The sequence below is a fragment of the Idiotropiscis lumnitzeri genome, chromosome 9 (genome assembly GCF_059441095.1).
Source record: "Idiotropiscis lumnitzeri isolate Australia: NSW breed Sydney's pygmy pipehorse chromosome 9, RoL_Ilum_1.0, whole genome shotgun sequence".
In the NCBI taxonomy this organism is placed as follows: domain Eukaryota; kingdom Metazoa; phylum Chordata; class Actinopteri; order Syngnathiformes; family Syngnathidae; genus Idiotropiscis; species Idiotropiscis lumnitzeri.
Window position 1 is genome coordinate 9379635 of NC_142399.1, and position 22233 is coordinate 9401867.

The following is a 22233-nucleotide window of genomic DNA, read 5'->3' on the forward strand; positions in this document are numbered from 1 at the left end:
AGTGAGGAGACACTGAGCTGTATGTAAATCAATTTGGAACGCGGCCGCATGCGGAAATAGAATTAGCGTAGCCGAGCCCACCTCTTCACTTCCTCTTGCTGCCTGTGTAGCATTAGCAGCAGTGGAAGTAATAGCGGTCTTCTTCCATATGGGGCCTCCAGCAACTACGGTTTCGAAAGGCTTTGGGTGGCTCTGATGCTGGCGGTGGGGGGGCCGATTAAAAGAAAATCACCGCAGTTAGCAGTTCGTCTTCAAAGGAAGCGTGCACGGGGAGCCGCGCTTCTTGCCAATGGTTTCACGCTCGGGGGGGCTTTGCGCGCCGCTGAATTATTACACGGAGTCACATGTACAGTATGTAAATGAGGCTGCAATCTGTGCTGGATGCTGTACTCTTGGAAGAGGTGGCAAAAAGTAGTCACCCTCTGTCCTTGAAGTCACGGAAAGTCAAGTGAAAATGAAGGTCTTCGAAATCACGGCATGGCAAATGTGAATGCTTTTAAAAAGAGGCTTTAAAATCATGAAAAAAAATTGTCTCATGCTCTCAAATGATGTCGGCATAATGTGCTGAAACCACACCCGGCTGAAAATTTTCATCTGGAATCTTTCTGCCTACACATCTTAATACCGTGAAAATATATTTGCTTGAACCCACCAGTAGCCAGAATACAATATCGAGAAGCGCTAGCCATCAGCTAGCGCATGAGCTAACATGCTTGACAAGTAACACAAGTAACTTCCAATTGCGCTGGGTACTCACTGATGCAAACGAGGCGTCCAAGTTCTTACATGGGCCGGACGCCCAAGTGTGTCACCGCATCACACGATCATGAAAACTGAAAAAGAGTTTCAGGCTATAGCGCAAAAGTTATTTCTCATCCACTGTACAGCATCTTTAAGTAGAAGGGAAGACAAATGTTGTTAGCAACTACTAGCATACTTTAAGTTGCCTTAGTCATTCTGTATTATCTTTAGCAAGCTAAGAACATTGGTTTTTATGTATATTAAAAACAACTAACTTGGCACAACAAATATAAACATTTCTGCACACAACAATAGTTTCCCTTATTAACTAACTTAAAGTATTGGTCAATGATGGCCTATTTTTCACGAACAAGCTCAGTTTCCAAAGGTTTTGATTAGGAAATAATTTTCTTTTTTATCCATTCATTTTGGAGAAATTAGGGAATAATTGACAACTTGAAAAACATCTACTTTCAATGAGGAATATGACCCCCCACCCCGCCCTATGATAAAAAAGAAAAAGGAAAGAAAAATCTAATTTTTCGATTTTCCAATTACTAGAATCTTGTGTTTTTCTGACGCTTTCACGAGAACTTGTCGTAAATCATCCTCAGAGTTGACAACACAAACCAGTTCTCTTAAATAAGTCCCGGGATGAGGAATATCATGGGCATCTGAATCGGTTGCCGTCGTTGGTAAAGGATTCCACTTCCTTAATGTTCCTTACCTAAAAAAAATATAAATAAATAATGAAGGTAAGTTCGGATATTTGTTTTGACAAAAATGTAGAGAGTGAAAATAAAGTCATCCGGTAAAGTACAGATAACTAAAAAAATCCACTTCAGCATAGTAACCAAGTATTTTTGTACTATGTACGTATTTTGATTATTTCCAGTGACTGTTAAACTAGTCAAAAAGTGTTTTTGACAATTGTAATAAATCAAATAAGTCACATTTTCGGAATCCTGATGCCATTTCAGATACAACACATGGTGAGCTTTGCGGTCATGTGACTCACAAAGGAAGAGCCATTTTGTATGGCGCTCTGTAATAAGTTTTCTGCTGCATCCATGTCAGCGTGATCCCCAGCGTTGTGATTGTCCATAAATCTCTGCTAGGCCTTCGCAGAGTGTTAGGTCTCATTGTTGGTCTCATACTCTGACCGCTGAGCAATTGTGGGCAAGAAATGAGGGCGAGGAATATATAAGGGAGAGAGAGATACATTACTGTGGATAGCAAGTTGAAAGGTCAGAAACTGAATCGCAACATTGCTGTGGTTGCAGTGTCAGCGTGGGTGACATTGACGTGATCCTTCTGGAGATGTTGATAAGCCGTTACAGTCAAGATTCCAGCCAGCACAAACACTCATATTTTGTATCACTTTTTTATTTTTTTTTATTTTTATTTTTTTTTAATCATGTGAGTTTTGGCCGGTCACTGAAAATGTACAGTTTGGAACACTCTGGCCAATTTGTGGGTTACAGCCCCCGCTGTGACCTCGAACACGATTAACAGGAACGCGTATATAGTGGTAAGGCTCATTTCCAGGCTCCACTGGAAGGACAAAATGTTGAATTTAAAAATGACCAGCGACAGTTAAGCCCTGTTATTCTCAGAAATGTGCATATAAATGACTTATTATTAATATGATTATTAATATTGTTATAATTATTATTAGTTGTAGTCGTAGTATTATTATAGTAATATGTATTTATTAATTAATGGTTTAGTTCAGCAACGGGGAGATGTATTTTTTTTTCCCAGAAGCTATAAATTACAACGCATGTTAGAATGTGTATTGCGCAACCTTTTAAAACTTAAAAACCCCCAAAAAAACAGACCGTATCAAAAAATTGATGTGCTAGACAAAAAGTAAATACGTTTATTAGATTAGTGCAAGAATATGGTAAGAGACACAAAGTGATTCAAATTTGCTGTTGACCACTCTATAAGATTTGCCCCAAGGCGAAATGGGTAAGAGAAAAGAAAAGATACAAAAAAAAAAAGTCTGAATGTTTAAATCCTTGGGTACCGATTGCCAACTTGGGAGGCGAGTCTCTCGAGTCTCTTCACACAACAAATATCAAATCAGAGCAGAAACCGACAACCTAACCAAATTAACGAGGCCTGCTCCCATTTTGACACCCTAATGAGCATCCTTTATGTCATTTTCTCTCTCTCCTTATTTTTTTGCTCCTCTCTTCCATCATTTCCTGAAAAACGACGGCGAGTGTGAGTTTGGCAACAAATGATTTTATGGCCAAACACCTTCTGACAATTTAGTGTGCGATTCATCATTGTTGTTATTGCACATCTTCCAGGCTTCTGACGAGCCAAATGACCTCGTGATTGGGAGTTATAGCGCCACCTTTTACTTCAAATGGCCGTTTTCCTTCGGACTAATGACATTCGGATTGGTGATAAATCCTGCGGAAGATCGTTTTATGAGGCGCTGGAGTTTGTTTTGATCGATGTTTTGTGAGTTTAGACAAACAGGAGATCATTTTGAAGGGAAAATAACAGTGTTTGTTTCCTTGGCTATTAAGAGCATCTCATTCATCACAATTAACCCTATGCGGCCATTAGTGCGTCCTTAATTAGACCGCCGTGTCTGGAGATTCACAGCAGCCGCGCCAAATCGATGTGCAGCGGCTCGAGCAATTACGCGAGCGCCACAAGTTGCAAAGACAAAAAAAAGGGATGAGAAAAGTCAAGTCAAGGTAGTCACTCATCAGCGCAGTGCTTGACATTTATTTACAATAGAAATGAAATGAAGGAATTTGAGAAGACAATGGGCTCCATTCATTTTTTTCGGGGGTGTTTTTTTTTTTTTTTTCCATGAAACGTCAAGCATGACAGGTGAATACAATGTACTTTGTGTCAATAATAAAATAAGAAATGGGATTACCGCACCATCTTTAGTTGTCAAATTAAGAGACATGTTCCATTTTTGACACACTTGTGAAGACGGCTGCAGAAATGAATTGATGACTATTACTGTTAATATTTCATTGAAATGTCATTGAGAGTAAATATTCTCCCATTTCCGTAGTCCCCCATAGAGGCAGTCCGACTATCTTTGATTCTAGTCTAAATGAAACATTTGCAAGCATTTGCTTTGATGACTAACATTTTGCCTTTTTTTTTTTTATTTATTTTTTTTACATTTTTCAGACTAAACCAGTAACTGAGTCATATTTTTTCTTTTTGCATTTCAGGTCAATCCACAAAAAAAAAAAAATAATAATAATTAAAATGTCCTGTTTTCTTATTGACATGATGGTAATTATTATTTAATTTTTATAGATTAATTAAAAATAAAAATAGTTGGATTAATCCCCCCCAAAAAGTACAAGTACTCACATTTTGAGTTTTACTTGATCACGGAATAGGAAAATCAACATGGAAAAGCAGTGGACAACGTGCGGCTCAGTCAAAAACAGACTTCGGATAAACATCAAGTGCTTTTGCCAAGTAGTTGATTACAGGCAGCTTCCAGGAGATCAAAAGCGGCGGCTTTAATACACGATGTATGGTCATGCCACTCGGATGTAAGCTGGCTTTCCCCAAACATGTCGCCAACATGCAGCACGGGAGCTTTTTTTGCTCGGAATTAGCGTGCACATGCCGCTAATCCAATCTGGAGTGCGGCACACATCCTCTTTTGCCCTCATGGCAACATCGTAGTGTTCCATTATGCATAGTGCACCTGCTACTAATATTACAGACAGCTCCCTTTATCGCCGGCGATGCATTCCAGACCCACGCGCAGCTGCGATTAAAGAAAGAGCAATAAAACACATTTTTCAACCACTAAACTCATCTATGTACATGTTTGAGTTTTTAAGAGGCAGGGTCATATTTTGTGAACAAGTCAGCGTAGGAGTGTCTGTAGCAAAGTAGTTTGAAAATCAGTTAAATGTGAAAAACAAAGGATCATTTTATCCCAGCTTTACTTTGAGTTCACTTCTGGTGTGTACTTCTCTTGTGTCGTTAATTTTGTTTCCGAGGCTGTTGGAACAAAACAGACAAAAAAGACCTCAAACATATTTCTATAACTTCAGAGGTTGTTTTTTTTTTCCGGAAAATGTTTGCGGATTTTGATTTATCGGATCTCAAATATTGGTGCAGATTTGTATTTTTATTTTTTTTAATACTTGATCTTTGGGGGATTTTGATAAAAGCTTGTCACGGACATGTGATGAAGACACCTGGTAACTGTAAACCTGGTAATGTTACTTTTAATCTAATTTATTAATATTATTATTATTAATAATAATAATAATAATAAATATGGGGAAAAGAAGTTGAAACAAATGGGCTGACTTTTTTCTTTTTTTCTCTCCCCCTGAGCATCTTAAATTGGTCATGCTCTACTAGTTACTGTCCCCCACACCACCCGTTTGTTTGTTCGGCCCACAGTGTGACGGGTTGAGCATTTGCATGAGACTGGCCTGCCCTCTTCAAACGGGCTCATTTCAACAAGACCAGTAATAGAAGATGGCACCCAGAAACAGTTTTACATTGTGACAAAAGCACAAGGCGTCGCCTTGAAGAGATTGACTCACTAAAAATGGAGGAGGGCCAAAATGTGAATCTATAATATTCTGGCATCATTGCATACAAAATGTGTGAGGATTTAAAGGTTTAATTTCACAGCCTATTATACGAGTGTAAATTGTGTTTATTACGCTTGTAACGGATGTTGAATTCTAATGCAATCAAATGGTTTTGAAAGTGGAAAAAAAAAAAGCACTTTTGGCTGTATCCTTGCAAGCTGTTTTGGTGACAGCATTTCTTCGGATTGTCATTTCAGACCAACGCTCTGGAAATCCCCTCTCTGCACGTCTCACATGACTGCTGTGCAAAAGTCACATTTTTTTTTTTTTCTTCATTGCACTTTTTTTTTTTTCTTTTTGACGTTGCAATTTTGGACAAATATATTTTTGTCATGTAACTCGCCTTGGGAAATCAATATATTTTCATCCTACAGAACACTCATACACACACACACACACGCGCTGAGATCATTCCGCCTGACATCCACGTGATGCAGCTGCACAAGTTGGCCTACGCTCTGGGTGGGGCTCCTTATGGAGTCAACACGCACACACACGGACAAAATAATTACCTCTACAGAGATTGGTGCTGTTCTAATCATGGAAGACATTCGCATGAGAGAATCCCCCCCCCCCCTTCCACCGCCTTCAAATCCTCACTGAATCTTCTCTTGAACATCTAAGAATGTTGCTCTTCACATTCCTAATCCCATGCTGTCCTTTTCACAGGGGTCTTTTCGCCAGCCATTACACAGAGACGCACTACCAGAACAACGGACGCGTTGTCACCGGTGCTCACAACTCCACGGTACGACGCCAAAAGCGCCAAACACGACGTGCATAAATGATGCCCCGTTCACTTTTGAATGGGCTTGTTTTGACCGGATTGATTTCATCCCTCAAACGTGAGCCGACGTGTGGGAGCGTGTGGCCGTAGGGAAGCACGTTTATCCAGTGGCCTACTTGTTGATAAGCTCTGTTATTTTTATTTATTTTTTTTTAATGGTTTCCAGCTAATGTTGCCATCAGGCTTTTATTGTGGGATCCCCTTTTAACAACTGACCCGTTCCTAGCTGCTGCTTTCATTAACTCTGCCAAGGATGCTGCCATGTTTGCTGCATTATATTCAATGCCTGTAGATATCTTCTGACAAAATGGTTGGAATTGTAGACCAGTGTTGCACAACCTTTACTGAGCAAGGGCACATATTTTATACCATTAATAGTCAGTAAGAATAGATATAGTGGCTATAAAAAGTATGCACACCCTTGTTAAAATGTCACATTTTTTTGATTAAAAAAAAAAAAAACAGTGACAGAGATTAATTCAAAAGAGCAATTTAAAACTTTCCCCGCTAATATTGCGCCCGTTAATTTGAACAATTTAAATCACAAAAGAAAAATCAAGACAACCTTTAGACAAGGTGAAATGAATTTTTCGCCGTCAGTCAAGAAAACAACCACAATGTCAGGAAAGCCGACTTGGATTTCTGAAATGGATTATGAAACAAATGTTATGCGGTTGCCTTTAATTGAATTCAGAAGTAGAAATTGACAGAGGAAAAGCTCTAACCCTGAATACATGATGCCCTGACACTGTAGGTGCTAATCCAATAATGCACCATAAAAAAAAACAAGACAGGGAGACAATCTCACGTTCATTGTTTTTCATTGTAGTTTTTTTTTTCATTGTATTTTTATTCGCCAAACGTGATCTAATGTAGGTCACACATGGCTGTGAGCACACCGTTCTATTTTTACGTGGCGTGTAATTAAACGCCATTGCATCAGCATCTGGGTCTTGAGAGCGACTCAGAACTGCTGCTCCACCAGCTGTGCCACGCCGTGATCATATGCAGCATCCTCACGAATAACCTTGGATTGAAAAGGACCACAATGCAACTGAATGCATCTTATGTTACAGTTAGTCAACCGGCATTCCACTTAGTCGAAAGTCAAGGCACCGCTGTGTTTTTCTTTCGTTACTGTGCTAATATCCTTTTTTGTTGTTGTTTTTTTTTTAGAAGAACTGCTACTATTACGGGGAAGTGCAAGCGCATCCCAACTCGGATGTCACCCTCAGCGCCTGTTCGGGCCTTCGGTAAGAGACGTGACAACGACTTTTTCGTTCACCGCTGCTCTTTATTTGCCTTTTCGCTGTTGAATGTCTCAGGTGTTCATTTTAGACCACAGGGTCAAAACAAAACATGAATGGGTTAATTGACAAGAATGACATTGGTACAAACTCTTGACATTGACACTAACTCAAGTAAAAAGTGTTGGTCCAGACCACTAAAATAGAGTACAAAAATGTTGTATTGCTCCTTTTTTGGTATGTTTACTTTCGCCCTTTCTTTCCCAGCAGCATTTAGAAGCAATAATCCATGCATTTGTTACATCTAGGCTAGATTACTGTTATACTCTTGACTTTGGAGTCAGCCAGCAAGCAAGTGCCTGGGCTGCCTTTTCTCTTGCCGGTCCTTCCCTATGGAATGAGCTCCCATCGAATGTTAGACAAGCCCCCTCTCTGTCCACTTTTAAAACCTGATTGAAGACACATTTTTATTCTTTAGCTTTGGACTCAACATGAGACTGTCGCTGTTCTGCTGTTCTTCTGTTAGCTATTGTTTGTGTGATTTAATTTATGTTCTAATTTCCTGCTAATTTATATTCCACCATATGGGAAGAGCTTTGTTACAGCTCCAGCTGGTGTGAAATGCGCTATATAAATAAAGTTGTATTGTATAAAGCGGAGTACAGAATCTTGAATTTTTAACCGTACTTTTTCAAGCCATATAACGGTAGAGTTTCACATGTAAAGATCTAGTACTCCCCCAATATTGGTCATTTTAATTTGTTACACAACATGAGTCCTGGCTGCTCCATCAACATAACAGACCAATAAAGTAGCTGCTTAACATTTTTCCTTGTCACTTGAAACTGTAGGAAGACGAGAACGTCACAGCTCATTGTTTGTCCTCAATTACGCCCTAATTGGCATCGTCGTGTCGCTAATGATGAACCGCAGTTGAAATATTCCAGATTTGCGGCATCTGCAGAAAATTCTGCTCCGTTCCGCTTAATTAAACGCACTTTGGCGTGATGGCCGTAGGATCGTTAAAGGCGTTAATATTCTGCGCTGAGATGGGATGTCACTTCCAAGAAGAATGTGACTTTTCGTCTTGGTAAAATGGGACGTAAATTGCCAGATATAATCTTGCAAAAGTCTTATTTTGTTGCTTTTAATGAGCTTTTTCGCTTGCCATCATGTGGATAGGAATAATAGGGTACAGAAAAGTGAATTTCCATGAGACTTAATTGGGCACCCAAAGATAAACCCATAAAGATTTTTGGGGGGTTTCTACTGCTGATATTTTCAGAGGCTTCATCGTGCTTGAAAACAAGTCGCTGGTCATCGAACCGGCGCCCGGCAAAGGCCCGGATGTCCACTTCATCTACCGAGCGGAGGAACTGCGCCTGAGCCCGGGCGACTGCGGTCACGGCTTCAACATGTCCTCCACGGCCCCGGTCGACGTCCTTAAAAGCCATTTCCGTGGCTTCCGCCCCAGGGTGAGATGACAAAGTGTGCGCCCATGCAGCGGTCATACAACATCACCTTGTTGATGCAAACGTTTTGTCCAAACTGGCTTTTGGAGACGTTCCCAGAAAGTGTTGTTACCTGGGGCTTTGTCATCCGAGTCCAAAAATTGCGGCCCCCGTGCAGAGTGTTGGCTAAAGGTGTGCATGGCGCAGGTGTGGCGGCCATATGGCCATGTGATCTCAAATATTTACAAAACAGGCAGCGCTAGTTATCGTGCACCTATGTCGCAATAATAAGAATTACATACAAAATGGAATAGGTTCAAATGCAGTCAGAATATTTCATCAACCAGATGCCAGATCTGAAACTTGAAACTTCCCAAAGTAACCTCAAGTAAACAGCAACTTCTTTTTTTTTTTTTAACTTCAGCACAAAAGGGACGCGCAGAAGACCACCAAATACGTGGAGCTTATCATCGTTGCGGACAACCGAGAGGTAAAGCGCCACCCGCCTCGCTTCCATTCATCTACCCTACAATGAAGAGAGCAGGAAAACGGAGGGGTGGGGGTGTGAGGGGGGTGAGCGCTGGCCGATCTATTAAGAGTGGAGCTGCAGATATAGGTCAGTGTGCAACAAGCTGTGCGCTTTGGTGCCAGCGGCTTGACAGGAAATGACTCCCCAGCGGAGCGAGCAGACAGGAACAAGATCTACGTTGGGTTTCCTCCCGCTTCTGCTAATGTCAGCAAGCCCAAAGGACTCGAGCCCTGACCTCAAGCCCATCAAACAATCGGGAGCAACGGGGACAGAGCGTTCGCGACTCGGACGACATCTCCTGACCTCGCAAATGCTCTGCTGGACGAATGGACAACAATTCCCACACATTCACCGCAATGACTTGGACAAAGTCTTCCCACAAGAATGGAAACAACGGATCTGCACTGTATTTGATTCACTTTTCACATCCTCAAATGGGATTCTCAAGAGGCCAATATTGTTTAACGTTCTTATTATTATTCTCCATCTTTTTTGAAAGCACTTGTCCTCCTCAAGGTGACGGGTTAGCTTACCCAAGTTTTGAGACAGGCAATGAGAATTGAAGTCTCATTATTTATGCATTAGATTTTTTTTTTGTGTGTTTTTAGTATTGTTGGCATTTATATTTAGAAGGGTGAAAACAGTCTCATTTCTTTAACTTCCTCACCACCAGCCCGGTTAAAAAGGATCTTTGATTTATATAGCCGTGAATGAATTCATAACATCAAATTTGTTTCATTTTGTTTCATTTTTATCATGTTTTGTTTTTATTTAATAATAACCAAGATTATTTTCGAGGGTGCAAACCTTTGAGTCAAAATGAAATATAATAATAATAATAATAATCCAGTGTTTTTCTTTTAATCTTTGACTTTATTTACTTTTGTTTTGCTGAAAAAAATAATTTGGTAATGAAAAAAAAAATGGATTATTTATTTGTTTTAATTAACAACACATTTTAAAATGTAACCTCCGTTCACTTGAGTTTTAGGTTCTCCCTATTAATAATTATATACATAATGTGTGTTCCTCTCTCTGTCTAGTTTCAAAAACAGGGTAGTGACGTGGAGAAGGTGAAACAGAGACTTGCAGAAATTGCCAATTATGTGGACAAGGTACCGACTGCATTGACACAACTCAAATAGCAGCAGATGCTGCATTAATTACCAACATAAAGTTGCTCTTATGTTAAGCCTCCAAGATTAAAAGTGACTCGGGTCTCGTAGCTAATTAGTATTACTCTACTCTTTTTTTTTTCTTCCTGTTTTCCTTCCATTCAGTTTTACCGAGCGCTGAACATCCGCGTGGCCTTGGTGGGTCTGGAGGTGTGGAGCGACCACGACAAATGTCCCATCACGCAAGATCCCTTCGCCACCCTTCACGAGTTCCTCGACTGGCGCAAAGTCAAGCTGCTGCCCCAGAAACCTCACGACAACGCTCAGCTCATAAGGTGCTTGCTCGATAGGTTTTGACGATTCATTGACGTGCTGACTTGATATTAAATCAGTAAAGTCGCTTTTGGGAACTTTAGTGTACGATGGCTGCCATCATTTAATCTGGTCACTATAATAAATCCAATTGTGAAATTCTTGAAAAAAGAGGCTTGTCAAGATGTTTGAGGCCTTTCCCAACTAAAGTTTAATGTCAAACACAAGATTAAAAGAAAAACAAAGTGTGCCATACGTGGTGTGTTCAAAGCAATCACACATCATACAAGAGAAACCAACAAACAAAAATTCAGGGGAAGCGGCAGTAAAACAGGCCAGAATCCAAATGCCGTACTATGCGTAATTGTGATTTTTTTTTTCTTTTTTTTTTACCAACATAGGGGTGAAGGAATAAGTCTTAAATTAAGATTTAAATAGTTCACATTTTTTTTTCTTAATATTTAAATAAACTGTCTTGCATGTTAATTTATGATTCATTTATAGTTTATAACCTATAAGACCAAAACATTTGTTTGTGATGAATCTCATATTGTTTATTGCAATATAGATTAATTTAGAGCTTTTGTTGTAAAGGACATTGAAAAAGAAATCATATATTAAAATAAATTGCAATTGCATTGTTTTTCAAGATCATTTATCCCTAGTTTCAAATGAAAGTTGTATTTTCAAGGCCCCGCAAAACGCTTTTTCGCACGTACAGAGACGATTGTGCAAAATGCAACATTTCAAGACTCTCCTCCAAGCGATTCTCTCCCTTTCCAAATAACTGATGACTTAATCCTTGTGTCCTTTTGCAGCGGGGTCTACTTCCAGGGCACCACCATCGGCATGGCGCCCATCATGAGCATGTGCACAGCCGAGCAGTCCGGAGGCATCGTCATGGTGAGCCGTGACGCCTTCCCGCCTCCTCTCCCTCCGTGTCACGTTGCATCTATTCAAAGAGGTGTTGACTCTTCGCCGCAAGGGCGTTCGTGCACAGCCTGACGCCACGCTGTATGAAATGATATTATTTCGTAAAAGACTCGCGGCCCGGCTGGCGTAACGACCTTGCCCGTCGTGCGGTCATTCAATTTGGGCTGAGGTGTTCTTACGCGCCCACCCAAAAAGAAAAAAACGCATTTACATTTTTATGATAAATGGCCGATGCCAGATCTCGTTCCGATCACGACGTATTTTCTTTGCGAGCTTCGTGTAAAAATGAGCTGCCAGCACCGTCCCGGCTGTCCGCTCGCGAGGCGGTCGCGCCAGATAGAAAAGTGGTTATCTGCTCGATGTCATTAGGCACCGGCCCAGATGGACCTGCCCTCCCGTTAATAGATGTCTTCTTCGGACAGAGCCTTCTCCAGATGTTTTTCGTAGCTGTTGCTTTCCTCGTGGCAGATGGCTACCATGTTGATTAAAAGGCTACCCAAGCCATCAGTGGCCCGTCACAAGAGACGGAAAACAACTCTTGAACCCCCTAAAACCAATTTATTGGGTAGATATTTGTTGAGTACACACCCGCACCAAAGTTGAATGTATACTGTATCGCATCATATTCTATTCTCGGGTGCTTTAATTGGGATTCAACAACAAAAATTCACAAAATAAATGTAATGTGTTTGCAAGCTCTTCTAGTAAATTTCGGTAAGTAATAAGTTCATTCTAAAAATGTGTAAATATTTGACTGTCTATAGATGCCAGAAATGGCCCCAAAGCATCCAGCCATCCATTATCTGAGCCGCTTTTCCTCACGAGGGTTGTGGGGGGTGCTGGAGCTTATGCATGTCTTTGGAATGTGGGAGGAAACCGGAGTACCCGGAGAAAACCCACCCAGGCACAGGGAGAACATGCAAACTCCAAAAGGAAGGCCAAAGCCGGAATCGAACTCACAATCTCTGCACTGTGAGGACATCGTGCTAACCAGGCGGCCACCCTGCCGCCTACAAGAACATCTGAGCTTCGTTTGGAGTTTATCAGAGCCTCGCTGGCAGTTGTGTGCTGACTCTCAATTCACATGAGCTTGAATGTGATTGGTTAAATCAGAACATAGCCACATCCCCTTTTATAAGAGTACACTTGTGCAACCACATCATTTCATTATCTTTTTAAATGAGTTGTGCGTATAAGTCAGTTTCATTTTGTCTCATTTTGATTTTATTTCATTTATTTTTTTGCCATCTCACAGGATCACTCCGAGAATCCGCTGGGTGCAGCCGTAACGTTGGCCCACGAGCTAGGCCACAATTTCGGCATGAATCACGACACGCCCGAGCGCGGTTGCGGCTGCAGGATGACAGTGGACCGCGGCGGCTGCATCATGACGCCCTCCACCGGGTGAGAAGGCATCCCTTTTTCTACATCCAGTTTAACTCGTATAACTGTTTTGGGGATCGGGTGAGCATGCAAAGTGCAGAGTTAAGATTCGAACGCGGAACCCTGAAATTGTGAGGCAGACATGCTAACCGCTAATTCACCACGCAATTTTTAAAACATTTTGGATTTATTTAAAAGAGATATCGTTCTTCATTGAACAATCCTGTTGTTTTTTTGTTTTTTTTAATGATTTACTTGCAAAATGATTAGATCAGCCTTTGGAGGCTTCACGCAAGGTAAGCAAAGCTTTTTTTTTTCTGATGTACATATTACGGTAGGTAATTGTCAGGTACTGCATAAACCACTAATTAAAAGGGAACGCAATTCAAAATTAGGATTTTTGCATTTGTAGAATAAGAACTAAGCAGATTATTCCACTCGTTTTCAACCATCTCAGGGAGCTGACATTTTTGGACAGCACCGCCCCCTGCTGTCCACTGAAACTGACGTCAACGTGCCCGCTGGCTTGCATTGGTCATCATGGCAACAAAAGCCAGACTTGGCCATTGGCTCAGCAAAAAATAAAAAATAAATAAATAAGTGCAATGAGAACTCGATCACTTGTATGATGCAATCAGCCCCGAAAATGGCCGGATGAGAAAAATCACTTTATAATCTGTGCTGAAGTTCTTGAAAAAAAGACGTATGGAGTTAGACTAGCTCATTTCCATTTGTACATGATGCTGAGGATTCACTACAAAGTGTAATCGCTCTTATCGCAAGGTAGCCACACACACACACTGTGGGCCGTAACTGAAGCAGCTGCTCCAATATTCCACCCACGTCGCCTGGGTCGTTGAGATAACAATGCGGCCGCGAGCGATGGACTCTCATGTTGGTAAACAGCAAAGCTGATAAGGCAGTCCAGAACGCAGCAACAGATTTTTTTTTTTTTGCTCCCGCTTTGGAAGTTTTGCCCGGGCGCCATTCCACTACATCGCCAAAACGAGCCAGACTCCACTAGTCTGCTTGGTCTTTGAATTTTATAATACAGCGCTACCCCATTTTTTTCCTGCACTAGTTTTCATGTGATTTTTGTGAAAGAAAAATAACATTCATACAAACATTGTGTATTCAAAAGTTAGACCTTCAAAATAAAATCTTGCACTAAAACAAAAAATGTGACTACACAATAAAAAATAAAAAATAAATCACAAAATAATTTGAGTGTGACTGCCAAATAATCCCGGATAGACCCAAAGTAAGTGTAGTGAAACAGTTTTTCTACTTTGATGCTTTTATTTTGGTGTGATTTTTTTTTTTTCTTTACAAAATGTTAAGCTGATGTTGCCCCAATTTATAATTAAAAAAATAAATCAAGAGCTTCAAGTTTTTAATGAAAAAATGGTAATTTGTCCGCATCATTAGTCAATTTGATTCACTTTTGCCTGGAAAGCTATAGTTTTAATTTTCTATTAAACATTTGTTTTTGTTAATATTTCAAAATGTTAAAATTTACATTCATTCCTATGGTAAAAATTGCTTTGGATTTCGTACAAATTGGTTTTAATCAGACATTTTGAAACTTCACAAAAATTGAGGTTCCAAAATGCAAATGCGCAAAACTGCTGTTCATTGAGCTGCTCTGCAAAATGGGGAAGAAATTACAGATTATATTAAATTGTTCATGATCAATTGGATTTTTTTTTTAATTACAGCTATTTAAAGGAGCCACCGCTATTATCATGCCAACTGAATTACCGTGTTCATTATATTTTGTCTGAAAAATTGATTTGAACCATTGAGTTTATCAAAACTCATCCCAAGCCATCAAACACAACTCAGGCACTCTTAATTCAGAAAGAAAGCATTTGCCTCGTGGGCACAGCACTTAAAAATGCCGCAAAATGCATAATTTAGCCGACGATGAACAATATTTGCCACAGATGAACTGAAAGTTCCTTCTGAGCAGGCACACAATAAAGTAGCAGTGATGTTTTTGACGCATGTCTACTTGATCATCAGGACAAGCGGAGTCATGGAGGGCATTCGGGGAGATGACGATACGATCTAAACACAGCAGCATGAGTCACAGTGCTCATGAATTATTCAAAGAAAATTTTATTTGCCAAAGAGTTTATCTATAGCAATGAGGTCATACAGTAAATGTTGCAGTCTGGTTCTGATGTCACTTTTTTTTTTTTTTTGCCTGGGTGTTTTTGTTTTTGTTTTTTTTTGGGGGTGTTTCTCTCACTTTAAACTTGCTCACGGAGGAGAGTGTAGTCTTCCATCCAAATGATGTGATTATCGCTGGCACTGCCGGCTGAAATCAAGATGACGGCGCCACGCAGGATCCGCAGAGATGTTCTTTAACGTCTCGGCACACAGCGTCGACGAGTCAAACGAGTAAGCCAGGCTTGTATTTCTCCCGTAAGCGGCGTACACACGCTCTGATTATCGGACCAGATTTATGTATTATATTTATTTTTTTATTGTATGCCTCTGAAAGATTCTCTTGACTCTTTGGTTGTGGTCTGAAGAATGCTAAAAGTGATTTTTTTTTTTTGTCCTCTCATAATCTGCTAGGCAGACGATCGTAGACGTTAAACCTGTTCAGCATTCACGATAACAAAACCTTTTGTGTGCGTGTGTCAGTCAAGGTGATTGTGACCTGCAATAGTATGATAGCTGGTTAAGCGGTGTTACCCAGGGTTATAATAATTTGGATTTTTTTTTTTTTTTTTTACGATTGTAGTTAGTCTTATTTTAAGTATCAATTTTAGTTTTGTTTTTTTTAATGTAGAGAATTTTTTGAATGCAATATTTATAACTTACAGTAATACAGAAAGGAATTTAAAATAAACACCAAAAGCTCGTGTATGAAATTAATTGACAAAGTATAGAATCAGTAATTAGAGTGACAACAGGGTATTTTCCCTGTAATTAGTTGTACTTTGTTTTCTAAACGTAAAATGTAATTTCAGTACTACTTCTACTTGTTTTACTTTATTTTATGAAAAGAAATTAACAAATAAGTTTGAAATCTTGAGTTATTCTTCATTAACTATAACAACCTCGGCATACAATCGAGACAGTTAAGAGTGATTTTTTTTTTTTTTCCCCTTCCTGATCGGCTCAGTAATAAGTCTTGGACAACAATCGTAAGCATTAAACATCAATATTTCTGATTGCAAATACACGTTTGGACGATAGCCAATCAGGAAGCGACAACAGTCATCTGCAAACAAAAAAAAAATTAAAATACATTAAAACAAGTTTCTTTACCAAAAGAGGTCACCATTTTAGCATTGTCTTCTTTTTCTTCTACTACTAATATTAATATTTTCTGGCGGTCCGGATCCCTTCTAGCATTATGCTGCCCCTCACAGGTCAGACTTGGTACTACAATCGATATTGTTACAAGTGTGTTGGTTATCTGGAGTACACCACACACACTTTAATTGCAGAATAAGCGCTTATGCCCATTATTTTCCTGATTGTACGTGTGGTCTTCCCTATTTAGAATTAATTTCACATTTTGATGAAGAGTTTAATCGTTTCATGCCCGAGGACAGCTGTGACAGAACGCCTGCGACTCTCGCGAGGATAAGCGGCTTGGATAATGGATGGATGTGTACCTCGCTTCAGTCTGTGATGATGTTGAAAGACAAAAAAACAAAAGTGTGTATCTTCATGACAGGCCTTGATGATGGAATTCGTAGACGTCGTGACAGGAGCAGACATTTACTCTACTTCAAAAGCTGCATTAGGTGTGTGGAACTTTGCAAAAAAACTGTCAAATTGTGTCACAGCGAGATTAAGCAAAATGATGGATATGATTCCCCGAAGACATCCCCGTGTTTGCACAACGTGTCCTTTCTTTTAATCACCAAAACCTCTCAATGGTGTCACAGCCTAACATTTGCGAAAAGGTCAGACATGTCTCCTCGTGTTATCCAGGACTAAATATTTGTCACTCCGCAGCACAGTCACCGGGAAAAAAAACACTTTCACTCTCATCAGTCTGAAGCCTGAAGCTGTCAATCAAGAGACAGAGCGCTTTCATTTTAGCTCTCTTTAAACATTTACCTCACATCCTCGTCTATTTGTGCATTTATCTGCGAGATGTAGAACTTTGGCAGAACTTTTAGTGGAATTGCAGTGTATATCTTTTGGACTTTCTGAAACAGTGGAGACCAGAACTTTTGCCAAGGAGGGTTGAATAGAAAAATCAACGGGTGCCGGTGCCACTTGGAGTGTATTCAGATAAAAATCAATCCAAATTCGGTGTGTACGCTCAACCGCAGGAAATCTTACCTTGATGAGTCACAGTCGTACTGTGGTTCATTCTCAAATCCCGCCCCCTCCACGGCAACATTATTCGGTCAATGCAAAGCACCACGCGAATAGAAATGAGCCACGTTGATCAATGCTTTGTGAAGGGTGAATCACAGTGACGAGCGAGGATAAAAGGAAGCAACTCCGTTTCTCAGAGACTGAAATTGAGAAGCTGGACTCGTGGAATTTCTTCCCATTTGGCGTCTTCAGCAAACTGAAGAAAATTCAAATTGCGATTTTTTTTTTTCTTCAATATTTCAATTGCGATTTTTTTTTCCCTACATGGCAGAAGGTAAAATTACCTTCTGTTGGATCCATAATGTGTTGATGTCGTTTATTAACTTTTAAAATAATGACTTAATGGTAAAAACACAATTTGCTCCCGTAATGATTTTCTTTACTGTTTCACAGGCTAAATCCATCTAGTCAAGCTGAGACATAAACAAAAGCCGCTCACTGAAAAAAATCCAAAAAGTGGTCGTGATTAACATTTTTCTTCTCACTTGATGAGCATTTCAAAGCAATCATCACATCTTGATCAATAAAGCAGAACGAGAGCGGGATGGCGCAGCCAAACGTTAGCCCTGCCAACCCTTCCTAAGGCGTGAGATATTATCTTCAGCCGTGTTTTGTTTTCACTGTGATTGAAAAATGGGCTGGCTGATTAAAAGGCGCCTAATTGTTGTGCTCAGCCAAATTAGTTCCGCTCGGTCAAACTATACACCTGGAGACGCTGCGGGGCTTCAAGCCAATATTATCCAAGGAAGTCGACACCTGACTCATTTTTTTGGAGCCGGTGGCCTCGGCTGTCATAATAAACACGTTCCATGTGGAGCCACTCCAAACGGAGCGCATCTTGGGGTATATTTTTAGGAAGTGTCTCTTTCTTGAATAATGGTGGGTTGACCAGTGCTGTCCTTTTTATTTTTTTCAGATCTGAACTCACAAGGGTACATACAGTCCATAAAAATGTTTTTCCCCCCTATTAGATAAGGCACCAACCTGACAAAATGAAGCCCCTCCCCTCAGTTCAGTATAGTTACTCGCCACCGAGATTCCACTAGTTGACGCCATGGCAATATTTTGATATTAGTCATGGCATGCCCGGCGCACAAAAAGAGAAAATAGGATGCAATATTGATCAATCGATCCATCAGAATTGTCCTCCTGCCAATTTGATATGGATTCAAAGAGTTTGCCATCTGGCCACTAGAGGGCGTTAAAATCTAAACAACCATAATTAGCAATTGCTCCAAATGAAAGTGGAGATGTTATACTGTAATAATAAAATATTCCTAAATATTTCACATTCTGAAGAGATAAACATTTACTTTTACACACACTTTACTTCATGTTTTGTACTTTGTTATGCACATTTTTATGATCAGATGTTTTTCAGGGTTCAAAATGCGATCTGCCGCATGTGTTCACATGGACATGAAAATAAATATTTCAAAGTTCTCAACAGTTAATCAAATTACTTGTGTCTTTCTGCTTCATACCGACTCGACATTGAGGCATTTTAATCAAATGCAAATTGAACCCAATAGCCACCTAAAGACTCAAAATCCCCTTGAATCGTGATGTTCTTAACAATACCCAGCCTGAGAAAATGTTTTTTTAGCAAATAACAGAAGTCCCCCTCGCCCAAAACTCTGTGTGTTTACGAACAGCATAAGCGTTCACTATATGCTGTTAGAAATAATAAATAAACACTCTGCACTATGGCAATTGCATACCGAACTGCGCGTCATCAGTCTTGCACTTTCCCTCACTGTCATTAACCTTGTGTCGACTGTCCTCCTGCTAGGTATCCCTTCCCCACGGTGTTCAGCACGTGCAGCAAAAAGGATCTCGCAGCCAGTCTGGAGAAAGGCGTGGGCATGTGTCTGTACAACATGCCCGAGGTCAAGGTGCTCTACGGGGGCCAGAAGTGCGGCAACGGCTATGTGGAGGAAGGCGAGGAGTGTGACTGCGGGGAGCCCGAGGTAAGGACAAGGGGCGTCCATCTATTACGACAATGTCGGTTACAAGATCATTTCCGCAGAATATCAAAAGTATCACTTTTTGTCACTCAAAGTTCATGTTGACAGCCAAACTGACACGCAAAAGATCGTAGATTGGCTAATGGTGATTACAAACCTTCAAACATTAATGGAGCAGGAACACACGCAATTGTATAGCGATTGTATGAAAAAAAAATATTTTAAATAAAAATAAATTTTAAAAAAATATTCTCACAAAAGTTGCTTGATGCTAGCATATAGTTCAGGAAATTAGCAGAAATTATGAACTTAAAAATTTGTCTAATGAAAGTCGGTTAGCTGCGAAACACCACGTGCAGGCTAATAGAAATAAGAATTCTTTTTGAATTATTTATCAACCTTAAATATAATTATTTACAGTCAGTTTTACCACTTTATAATAAAACTAAAATAAAACCTAAATTAAGTCAAAGTACTTCACTTTTACACAAGTATAAAGAGAGGTGAGCCACTATAACAAAACTTAAAAAAGATAACCGTATAAAATTGTGACGACAAGCCATATACAAATACATTTTGTCAATGTCCATTAGCTTCACGCTATCATATAATGTGAAACACCATAAATCGGCTAACAGAAATTAGCATCGACGTCATTTGCCATCAAACTTTAGTTGAATGTCAGCTTTGCAGTTTCCCCACACCTTGACACACGCTGATTGTGACTTACTGCAAATGTAATTTAAAATAGCAAACAAACAAACAGCACAAATGATCGTTTCCAAGTACTTTCCAACCTGTGCGAGTCCCGCCGCCCGATGCTCAGTCACTGGTGTGACAGGCTATCGCGCTGGTGTCATTTCCCAGTCACAGGCCTATTTATCAAGTCGCTCTCCGGTGGTGTGACAAAAAAAGAGAACGTTTGATCGAGTCCAGGCTGAAATAAACTTTCCTCGGCTTTTGTGGCGTGCTCATGCTGACACACATGGACTTATAAACACTGCGGGGCACCTGGTCGGCGCAAGACCGCAGCCGCGCGTGTCGGAGGAAGGCGACTCAGGCGCGTGCTGTATGACAAAGGCATCAGTTTGATGATTGATCATCGCTGCTTTTTTTTTTTTTTTGACAAATGGATCGGCCCCCCCGTAGAGCGCGGACCTCCCTCAAGGCTGAACAATTCTAATTTCAATCCGCACCTCCAAAGACACGCGGCTGCCGGTCATTAGCATTCATGCATTATTCACTCAAGAAATGGGATGTCCAGAAATGCCCTTGGGATTCTTCCTTTGCTCGTGTAAGGTTGTCGGAATATTAGAAACACTGACAATGACATTCAGTGCTGTTCACAGTAATCAAGGCGTTCCAAAATTTACATATGATGATTAGAAATCGTTTTTTCTGTTATTGGTTTGTCCAGATGTACTGTACCTAAAGTTGTCGTGCTTATTAAGAACCCGCATATTTTCATACTTATTTTCCTTTTTTTCTCTGTAAAAAAAAAAAGTTAACATTTAAAATCATACATTTGAATTTGACATATCACAGCAATTACACATTTTTTAAATCTCAGAACTTTTTTTTTTTTTTTACACAGATAACACAAAGCTTCTTTTTACTTTTTTTTTTTTTTCTTTAAATATGTTTCACTTTATAGTGTTTGTAGATGCACAGCCGTGATTATCGGTGTGGTGTCACGAGTGAGACTCAGGCTCCCTCTTGTGGTGTGCAAAAGAATCACTTAATTAAATGTTTCCAACTTTCAAATCTTAGCATCCCAGTGACTTAAACTGTTTTGAAAGCCAGTATCGTACTTTTAAGTAGACTTCATTTTAACTTTTAAGTATAATACAATCCATTTAAACATTTTGTTTTTAAATATTTATATCAGTACAACTTATATTGACAGTACATTTTTTCAGGTTTTTTTTGTTAGTTTTTTTATATATTTAAGTGTACTGTTTATGTTCAGATTGTGTAAGCGTGGCATAAAGGAATAAAACCGTTGCCTCTTTTTTTTTTTTTTTTGATGAACACTTAGGCCTACTATGTTATTGTCATGCTGGTCGTACTTGGATAGCTGCGTCATTTTTTTTAAAGTGGCGCACAACTGAGACGCAGCATATTGAAATGCTTTGATATACAAAGTAAGTAGATTTAAATTCAAAGTAGCGCTGGATTTCCTGTGTGAAAATTTGTCGACCTTCAGGTTGCAGTGTCATTTGTGCATAATGTCGCCGCCTGTTTGAAGTTCAGGCACACTCATACGAGGAGATGAAAGCCGCCTTTTGTGTCCTCTGTAAACAAAAAGGCTTCTGTCAGGGCCGAGAGATAAACAGTCCATCTCCCTTCAGCTGTCAGACGGCAACGCTTCTCTCTGTCACCTCCGAGACCGACCAAACATCCGCTCCGAGACCACTAAACCGAGTTAAATTCTTTCGCGTGATGGTGCAATGCGTGACTTACTCGGAGATATAAAGCTGATGTGTTTTGGCATCTAATAAAAGATAAAAATCGCCCCAGGGTTTCTTTTACTCCCCTCTCGGGTTCTTCTTGGAGGGCGGGGCTGGTCGTGTTACGGTGGAGATTCTTTGCCTCAAAAAGTCCCGTCCACCAAGTCAGTTTATGTCACATCACACGTGAAGATCTCCAGGGAGAGGCCTGCACTCCCAATTTAGAGCTTCCTAAAACCTCAAAAGCACTCCACGAGTCCCAAACCCGAAACATATGAGACCCTGATGTTGTCCTATAAGATCGAATGCTGAGACAATGCCAGCTTTCCTCTCGACGTGACGG

General features: G+C 40.1%; 1 protein-coding gene across 2 annotated transcripts in view; it reads left to right on the forward strand.

Moving 5' to 3' along the window:
* adam12b (ADAM metallopeptidase domain 12b) overlaps nt 1-22233 on the forward strand; it is a 56130-nt gene that overhangs the window by 22606 nt on the left and 11291 nt on the right. The window contains exons 4-12 of one of the 2 annotated variants that reach the window (XM_088304979.1): nt 6030-6108; nt 7324-7400; nt 8680-8869; nt 9270-9335; nt 10418-10489; nt 10655-10824; nt 11620-11704; nt 12990-13138; nt 19266-19443. In XM_088304979.1, coding sequence (XP_088161105.1) covers nt 6030-6108; nt 7324-7400; nt 8680-8869; nt 9270-9335; nt 10418-10489; nt 10655-10824; nt 11620-11704; nt 12990-13138; nt 19266-19443 — 1066 coding nt within the window. The remainder of the gene's footprint in view (nt 1-6029; nt 6109-7323; nt 7401-8679; nt 8870-9269; nt 9336-10417; nt 10490-10654; nt 10825-11619; nt 11705-12989; nt 13139-19265; nt 19444-22233) is intronic. The other variant, XM_088304980.1, reaches the window with a different exon arrangement.